At 40.8% G+C, this 9,951-nt stretch overlaps 1 protein-coding gene across 1 annotated transcript in view; it reads right to left on the bottom strand.

Moving 5' to 3' along the window:
- The window catches only part of il17rd (interleukin 17 receptor D), a 33,137-nt gene extending 24,856 nt beyond the window's left edge, over positions 1-8,281 (bottom strand). The window contains exon 1 of the mRNA XM_080026703.1: positions 8,150-8,281. Coding sequence (XP_079882829.1) covers positions 8,150-8,269 — 120 coding nt within the window. The 5' untranslated portion in view covers positions 8,270-8,281. The remainder of the gene's footprint in view (positions 1-8,149) is intronic.
- Positions 8,282-9,951: the final 1,670 nt, after the last annotated feature.

Raw genomic sequence — 9,951 nt, 5'->3', positions numbered from 1 at the left:
TTTCAGAAAAAGTTCCTCGTAGCACCTTTAAAGGACGTGCAGTCAAACTCATTTCAAAGGGATTACTAAAGAGTAAAACGGTCTATGCTGATTAGGAATGCAGCAGTTAGTGTTGTGTATCCGGGCCCTGTTAGTGTCTGTAAAGAGCCTCAGGTGGGTGACCACGCATGACAGATTCAGTTCCTATGATTATATTTGATTTGACCCATCCATTGACTTGCTGTCCAACCCCAAAAATAAATAAAAAAAATCAAATCTGATCGTTATATTGTTATAAAGTCTAGAAAAAAATTAAAATAAAAATGGAAACAAAAAGGGAGGTACAACAAAGCAAACTGAGAAAATCAGTCTGTGTGTGTGTGTGTGTGTGTGTGTGTGTGTGTGTGTGTGTGTGTGTGTGTGTGTGTGTTCGGGAGCAGCCAACCAGAGATTTCCCACCACAGGAACAAAACCTGCAGCTTCCTCCTCCTGCATGACTGCTCCTCAATGACCCCCCCACTGCACACACACACACACACACACACACACACACACACACACACACACACACACACACACACACACACACACACACACACACACACACACACACACACACACACACACACACACACACACACACACACACACACACACACACACACACACACACACACACACACACACACACACAGAGTTAGTCCACTCCTGCTGTGCCAGTTTGTCCTTTAAAAAAACACTCTCTCTCGTTAGACACACACTGACTTTTCATTAGGTTTTTTTAAAGCCACCACCTACTAAAGCATTAATGTGTAGTAAAGTCGCTGTGTAAAAGGTCAATATACAGGATAATGTATATCCTCTGATTCATTGTCAGTCATTGTAGTCTTAAGAGCCAAATTGGCATACAGTATACTTATTCAAAGATTTCTGAAAAGGTCGTCATACAACAAGACAAGGGGAACAAATAGAAAAGTGCAATGAGTGACACATATTTCACTCAAATAATAATGTTATTAAATGACATGTGTTCATCCCATAAACTTACAATCAAGACAAGATTTGAAAGTTTTAGAAAATTTTAAAAAATCAACAGCTGACTTCAATGCTTTGCTTTGCCTGAAAGTATGAACTAACGCCTCGCTTCCTAGAAATGTAGTGGAATGTAAAAAGTACAATTCTTAAAATACCAAAAAAAAAACATATTCAATTTAAGTGCAAATACTCAAAACAGACTCAAAAAGTGTCCCTAAGTTCAGTACTTAAGGAAATGTACTATGTTTCTGTCCACCTTTGAAGCGAACAGAAGAGGTGTGGTCATTGTTGTCATCCGAGCTGCACTACAGTCACTAACTCACGGAGCCCCCGAGGGTTCAGGGTGTAACTGAAAGGAGCTCCAGTCAAACAAGCAAACCCCTCTTCTCACGACACACACACACACACACACACACACACACACACACACACACACACACACACACACACACACACACACACACACACACACACACACACACACACACACACACACACACACACACACACACACACACACACACACACACACACACACACACACACACACACACACACACACACACACACACACACACACACACACACACACACACACACACACACACACACACACACACACACACACACACACACACACACACACACACACACACACACAGAAAATGATCTGCAGACGATGAATCAGTCCGGTTATGACACTGACATCAGAAAGGGCAACAAAGCAACGTAAAGAAGAGGAGAGGTGGATGGGTAACTGTAACTGTAGGGGAATTTAATAGAAATATAATCCAGTCGAAAATGATCACCTGAATTAAAGGTCCAATGTGTAGAACGTATTGGTGTTTTTCATCACAAACAGACTTGGTAGAAATGGAATGATATTCAGTAGTTGTTGTTTTTTTTAAAGATATTTTTTGGGCATTTTTATGCTTTATTGATAGTGTAGAGACAGAGTTGAAATGGGGCAGAGAGGGGAGTGACATGCAGAGAACGTCCGCGGGCTGGAATCGAACACGTGTCCGCTGCTGGCCGAGGCCCACGGGGGGGACGCCCTACCAACTGAGCTAAGGGCGCCCCTAATATTCAGTAGTTTTAATTAGTAGGCTTATACTATCATTTGAAAATAAAAGTTTTGTTTTTACAACCCGCATATGAGCCTTTTACATCTACGTAAGAGCAGGGAGAGCCGCCATGTTTCTACAGAAGCACAGAAGGGACACACTGAAAATGGATTGGATTTATATAGCGCTTTTCAAGGCACTCAAAGCGCTTTACAGGGTTCCAGGTTCCATTCATTCACACTCAGTCATTCTGTTGGTGGTAAACTACGATAGTAGCCACAGCTGCCCTGGGGCCGACTGACGGAAGCGTGGCTGCCTCTCCGACCACCACCTCAAACATACAGCAGTCATACACATTCACACCAGGCAAGGTGGGCGAAGTGTCTTGCCCAAGGTCTTGCTCTGACACAGGTGGCAGAGCGGGGATCGAACCGCCAACCCTTGGATCATTGGCCAACCCGCTCTACCACCTGAGCCCATGCTCAAAGACCTTACATGTTTTCATATATAGTGGGTGTCTGCCAGAAATGCACTTCTCAGTTCTGTGCAGTGTGTGAACATATCTTTCCAAGCTGAGATGATTATGTAAATCACATGCAACAAAGTTTTGTGAGTCAAACCTGGCCAAACTAAAAATTATTATTTCTTTGTGTGTAACTTAAGGCAACAAATGATGTATAAAATCAATGTCTGTGAGTCTAAAACCCGTATTTAGGCTGTTGTTTAGGATGTAACTTATATATGAAAACAATGGAGCTGTATTTTCCCTGAGAGGTTTTATGTAACAGAGGGAAGTTCCAGCATCGATTCGTCACTTTCTGCCTGATTTACTTTTGCCAGAAAACTAGAAGAGAACACGTGTTTCACATCGGACGGCCAAACGTCCGTGACGCCCCGCGAGACTCTCCGATGCCAAAAGCACTCAGAGGATTCTGGGAAAACGTGACAGTGTTACAGAGGGGAAACCTGCTTTAAAAAGGTGTGTGTGTGTGTGTGTGTGTGTGTGTGTGTGTGTGTGTGTGTGTGTGTGTGTGTGTGTGTGTGTGTATGTTCTCTAAAAAAAATCCATAAATAAAGTATTTAAAAAAAATGGACAGTTAATTTCAAATAGATATTCATGATGTAATTGTCCTCCTATAAGGTGCAGTCAGTGATTCTGGAGAACGCTTGTTGTCAAAATCACTTTCTGTCAAAATCAGTGAATATCTCCTCATGATCCGCTACCTGTCCATACTGTGTGTGCACTTGAGAGAAAACAAGCTGGTGTTACTGTGATACACAGTCTAGGTTCTGTAAACTGGTATGTAAACAAAGGGTCTATAAATGAATGGGCCCATGGTAGCTAGCAACATGCCTGTTTACAGAGCCTAAGCTGTGTATTAACACCAGATTATTTTTTGAGCGCACAGACAAGCAGCAGATCGCGTAGAGATATTCACTGATTTTTTGCCATAACGTGATTTAGACAACAAGCGTTCTCCAGAATCACTGACTCCACCTTTAAAATGATGGGAGGATGAGAGAGAGAGAGAGAGAAAAAAATAAGAATCCAGAGAGAAGAGGAATGGTGAATGGTTTTCCCCTGTGTGTGTGTGTGTGTGTGTATGTGTGTGTGTGTGTGTGTGTGTGTGTGTGTGTGTGTGTGTGTGTGTGTGTGTGTGTGTGTGTGTGTGTGTATGTGTGTGTGTGTGTCCCTCCACTGAGACAGAGGTGATGGCTGTAGCAGATGTGTTTCACCGGAGCGAAAGAGAGAAATAGACTTTACATGGACATAAATCATCTACCACTCTTCCCTTCTTCCCTTCTTCGGTAACCTGATTTCTGAATCATACAGTAAAAAGAATGAGATGTTTCCTTCATAAGATTCAAGAGATTTAGTGAAAAATGTTCTTCTTTTTTTTCCACACACACACACTTTCTTTGGGAGAAATTTGAGTATTTGTGGATGTAGAAAAACACACTGACGTCACACATAGGGGAGTTGTATAATATAGAGACATAATCAGTCTCCAGATGAGACCGCTTGTAGTCTGATAAAGTCATCAACCTGGACTAAAGGGCTGGAGAGTATACATTTGAAAATGAAAAAAATAAAAATCTGTGGGTGTGGCGTTCGCATCTCTATTTGAGGCTATTGACTGGAGGCTAAGCTACATTAGGTAGGCTAGGCTGTGTTATGCTACGTTAGCTGCCAGTAGCATAACACATGCTAACTTCTGATGGAATTTTTGGACTGTGGAAAGTTGGACTGTGGGTAATGTAGGCACCAGGCTTGAAAAAGGAGAATTTGTGGAAAGCGGAAAACTCTTTAAAACTGAGTTGCCAGGGCGCTCCAGTGGTGTAGTGGATAGAGCGCGTACCATATTGGCTCCCTTCATTGCAGTGGTCACGGGTTCAAATCCGACCCGTGGACCTTTACTGCAGGTCATCCCCCCTCTCTCTCTCTCTCTCTCTGTCTCCCCATTTCAACTCTGTTCTATCAAATAAGGCTTGAAAATGGCAAAAAAAAATATCTTTAAAAAAACTGAGTTCCCAACAGGGTCTTTGAGTCTATGTAAAGTCTTCATATAAACACAAATATAATCTAGAAATATCGCATTTAAATTATGAAGTAAATTACCAGAAAACTCCTCTTGTACGTATTTGATTTGCCAGCGCATCACCTTACCGGATGACGTCACTTTGCATGGCGGAAAAAGTTGAGGAAGACGACCCTGAGAATTTAAGACATGGTTTACCCACTAACGCACTGGTCTCAATGAGTAGGCATTAGGCAAAATAATAATTGAAATCATGCAGTATTAACAATGCATTAGGAGGGGGCACCTTTAGCTCAGTTGGTAGGGCGTCCCCCCCATGGGCCTCGGCCAGCAGCGGACCCGGGTTCGATTCCAGCCCGCGGTCGTTCTCTGCATGTCACTCCCCTCTCTGCCCCATTTCAACTCTGTCTCTACACTATCAATAAAGCATAAAAATGCAAAAAAAATATAATATCTTAAAAAAAAAAAAAAAAAAAAAAAAATGCATTAGGCAACTTTTCATTTATTTATTAATCATCCAGTATTAACACTGGTCTACTCTGTACACTAACTAACTCTAGACCCGACACTGAGATTCTGGCTGTAAACTGTGATATAGAATTGGTTATAAATGTTTAAAAACATGTCAGCGTCAGAAATAGAAAGGATAGCAGCTAGTTTAAGTGAGTTGCAATAGTTACATACAAGCGCCCCTCTTAAAAAACAAACTTAATCGAGCAATTATTGATTTCAGCTCAGTCAAAATATTCCCCTGCCCCTACACCTCGCAAACATGTTGCAGACATGTACAACAAGCAGCAGGCACAGCATTTACGAGCCACACACACACACACGCACACGCACACACACACACACACACACACACAAAGAGCTCTAATAACCTCACACCTGTAGAATAGCAGTTCCTCACACCCCCATCCTGCCGCCTTTGAAGTGTGTTACTGAAAAGAAAAGGGGACGCAGGAGAGAGGGGGAGGTGGCACAGTGTGTGTGTGTGTGTGTGTGTGTGTGTGTGTGTGTGTGTGTGTGTGTGTGTCTGCTGGGGGGGTTTGCAGGAAGGAATGTTTCAGCAGAGTAAACAGTGTGAAGCTTCCTGTAGAAAACACTTCAAAGCCAGAAAGAGGAAACCAGGATCACACACACACACACACACACACACACACACACACACACACACACACACACACACACACACACACACACACACACACACACACACACACACACACACACACACACACACACACACACACACACACACACACACACACACACACACACACACACACACACACACACACACACACACACACACACACACCCATATAGAGCATCAAAAGGCAGATAGGAGTCATCTATCAACACAGGAAAATTAAAACCTCTATAGTTTGCACACACACACACACACACACACACACACACAGACATCACTCGCTTTTTAAACACAAAAGTCTTCACATAACTTTCTAAAGCTTCGTCTCTCTCTACTTCATCCTACAGCTGAGAACATGAGCCCATTCTTCCCCTTTTTGTCTATCGGCGAAATATTAATTGCCAATGCCAACTACCATCATGAATCGTTTGGGAACATTTGAAGACATCACTTGAATAATCAATTACATCACACACACACACACACACACACACACACACACACACACACACACACACACACACACACACACACACACACACACACACACACACACACACACACACACACACACACACACACACACACACACACACACACACACACACACACACACACACACACACACACACACACACACACACAGAACAAATCTAACAAGGTTTTATTATGGCATGATGTTTTTTTTTTTTTAAGTAGCAGTATTTTAGGGCTACAATCGGTCGCAAAGCCTTTTCTTCAGACTATAGTCCCTTTTACAGCCTACGTCACCATTGTTTACAAACAGTAAAAGGGTCTATACGCTCTTAAAAGTTCAAACATTTAGAACTCAGATGATAGTGCAGCTAGAAGATTTTTTTTTTCTTTCAAAGTTTCAGTAAAGTGCAGAAGCAGAGCAGCAGTGTGGGAGGAGTTAGTTCACGACATACTCCTGTTTTCTACATCAAATGATTCTAACAGAACACACACACACACACACACACACACACACATTCTCTCTCACACTCACACACACACACCCTCCCCCCCACACACACACACCCCACACACACACACACACAAAAGGCAGGAAATCAGCTTTTACTACCTGCAATTCCCCTGAACCCACTACACTCACATGGAAAGTAGGGGAAGCCTCTCGTGTTTGATCCCCCTGAAAACCATAATTCATCCTCAAACGGAAGCGATTTAAACCTCCATTTCTGCTTTATACATTGATCCTCTGATAAGCCTGTAAAAACAACCCTCCACTTTGGCTGTTGTGACGGTAACTCTCTGTGATTTTTACTGTCTTATAAACGTGCCGAAAGCAACCAAACATGTACCAGATACAGAAAGAGATATAAATATATGCTACAAAAAGTTAGGACGCTTGGTGCCTATAAGTAAGGGTTTTTCTTTAATAATTATGAAGCAAAGAACACAGCCTCTACCTCTCCGCAGGTAAGACATGAGTTATAGGACATATTAAACTACTTTTAAAAATGTTGACTGTTAAAGTAAATGTTTGATATTTTCTTACTTTAGTGGAATACTGATCTCAAGTCAAACAGATAATGTATTTTCACAGCCAATACATCACATGAAAATTAGCTTTAAGAGACACTTTTCAATCCTATAGGCTTCTCATATCACACGTGTTTTGGAATAATGTATCAAAATGTATACCTTTTAGTTTAAACAATGTCCTTAGAAACCTGTTAAGTAGAGTACGCCATGTTAGTTGTTTATTTTATTTTGTCTTTTGTTTGTGTGTTCACTTTTTCACTTGTGTGTTTGTGTTCTTTAGCGATTTTTTTTTAAAGTATAATTCTGTCTGTTCCAAATGTCTCTTCGGGAATTGTATAGCCAGTTATATCAGTTATACAATTGAAAATGTCATGTATAGAAGTCCTCTATTGTAGATCACAAGTGTGCCGAATTTACAATGACACCTGACGTATTCATAAACAGCGTTACATTCTGTTTTCTGATGCAAAAAATTAGAGCGAGTAATATGCAAATAAGCACGTTTCAATTAATAACAGTTTGGTTACGTAAAACGAAAAAAAAATGGATGAGCAGTACACACACAGACAGACACAGGTAAAGAAAGGTAGCCAGACTGACGCACCGTGACTTTAAAAACACGTCAGACTGTTTTTGAACTAAACTTTAACATCAAACTTGAGTTCATTTCATTAGCACGATTAGTTTAATATATTTAATGTCTGATTATCTCTAGCAGATGTGGGAGAAAAACCCAAACACACGGAACCATCTCCGAAAGCGCAAATTTTTGGGGGAGAGAGACTTGAGACGACGCAGAAGCAGCACCAACTTTACCTAGTTCAAAAGTCGTTAAAACAACACAGTGTAGGTGTCATAATGAGTTTTACCTTGAAAGCGCATCGTTCTTGGCTTGCCTTCTTGCTACCCGTAGTCGTAGATCCACAGGATGAATGTAAAAGCAGAAACAACCAGGAGAGAGCGATGAAGGAGCTCCGAGGGGCCGCCATTCCTCCCTCAAGTCTGAACTACTCTGAAGAGGGAAGGAAGGAGGTGTAGGCTACGGGGTGTGTGTGTGTGTGTGTGTGTGTGTGTGTGTGTGTGTGTGTGTGTGTGTGTGTGTGTGTGTGTGTGTGTGTGTGTGTGTGTGAGAGAGAGACTCGCTTGACTACCTTTGTGGGGACCTATGGTGTACACCCACTTTTTCTTTACAGGGCCTAAACCTGTTTGTAAGCCAATATCCGTCCGCCAGCAATAGTGTAGAGTAACTAAGTACTTCAAGTAGACTTCTGCACTTAGTATGTTAAAGCTACTTATTTTGTACATATGATATTTCAGTCGTATGCTTCTTAATACTATTGTATAAGGTAAAAATGAAGTGGGTATACAATGTTTTAAAGGTGCTATGAGGAACTTTTAAATATCTCTGAAACAGTAAACATTTTCCTCTGATGATCATAAATGACATGTGACAACAAATGAGACCATCAGTGCAAAGAATGCTATTTTTACATAGTTTTTTCTTAATGCCTTTGTCATGGGTATACGCTCACCCAGGAACAACAGCTGGCGTAGTGAAAACACTATGTCCAATGGAGGTGCAAGAATTAACACAAATTGAAAGTTCCTCGGACCACCTTTAATTTGTGTGTGCCTATTCTATCTTTATCTTCTTCGCACTATATGTATCTGTCTGATTATTGTGCGGTTTCAACTGTTAAAAGACTCCTGTCATATTATGATTTTATTGATATTCTGATTATCTATTTTTTGTCTTCGTAATCTGTCCAAAGATGTCTGTGGGTGGGCTGTGTGTGCTCTAATATCTGTGTGAATGTTTTCTGAAAATATAAAGTATTTAAAAAATAAGGACTTGGACTATTTCTTCATTATTGAGCCTACTCACTTCATTGATTAATCTTTGGTTTTTGATTTGTGTGTAGGCTTTATTTATCTTGTTGTCTATCAATGCCCTAGCAAACCTATGATGCTATTGCTGGAAATCTTGATGAAAATACAATGTAAAGAAGTTACATTTATTGTTCTCACAGTGGCTCTAAAACATATCTATGGTCTTAATCAAATACTATTGTGTCTTAAGCATTGTCTGTATGGCTTTGTAGAGACAGACATGTTACGGTGGTCGTCACGGGAGCCAGTTTGAAAAGTTGTAGGTCTGTACTTGCGTTATACTCATGCAGATGGTCATGCCAAGCACGCACGCACACACACACACACACACACACACACACACACACACACACACACACACACACACACACACACACACACACACACACACACACACACACACACACACACACACAAATACTCCCTCTTGTGGCAAAACGTTAGAAACAACGCTTCCCTGTTTCTAGAGACTGTTTTCATGCTGTCCAAAACACCCTTTATAAATGTCATGATGCCATTGCTGAATTTCCTTTTTTCTCACCCTCTTTCTGAACAGTAGAATTCATTCATTCATTCATTAATTTTCTTTATTTAACCTCGAAAGATCAAATGATACAGTTTATAAATAAAACTCTGTTACAAGTAAAAGTCCTGCATTTAAAAAGAAAATCTCAACGTTATCATTCAAATATTCTGTATGTATCCTACACAAAGTAAAATAACTCGGTATGCAACATGTAAAGTTTATTTTAATGTAATTCATTTAATTATATTATTTTTT

The sequence above is a fragment of the Ammodytes marinus genome, assembly GCF_949987685.1.
Source record: "Ammodytes marinus genome assembly, chromosome: 4".
Taxonomy (NCBI): Eukaryota; Metazoa; Chordata; class Actinopteri; order Uranoscopiformes; family Ammodytidae; genus Ammodytes; species Ammodytes marinus.
This window is presented reverse-complemented; position numbering and strand designations above follow the sequence as displayed.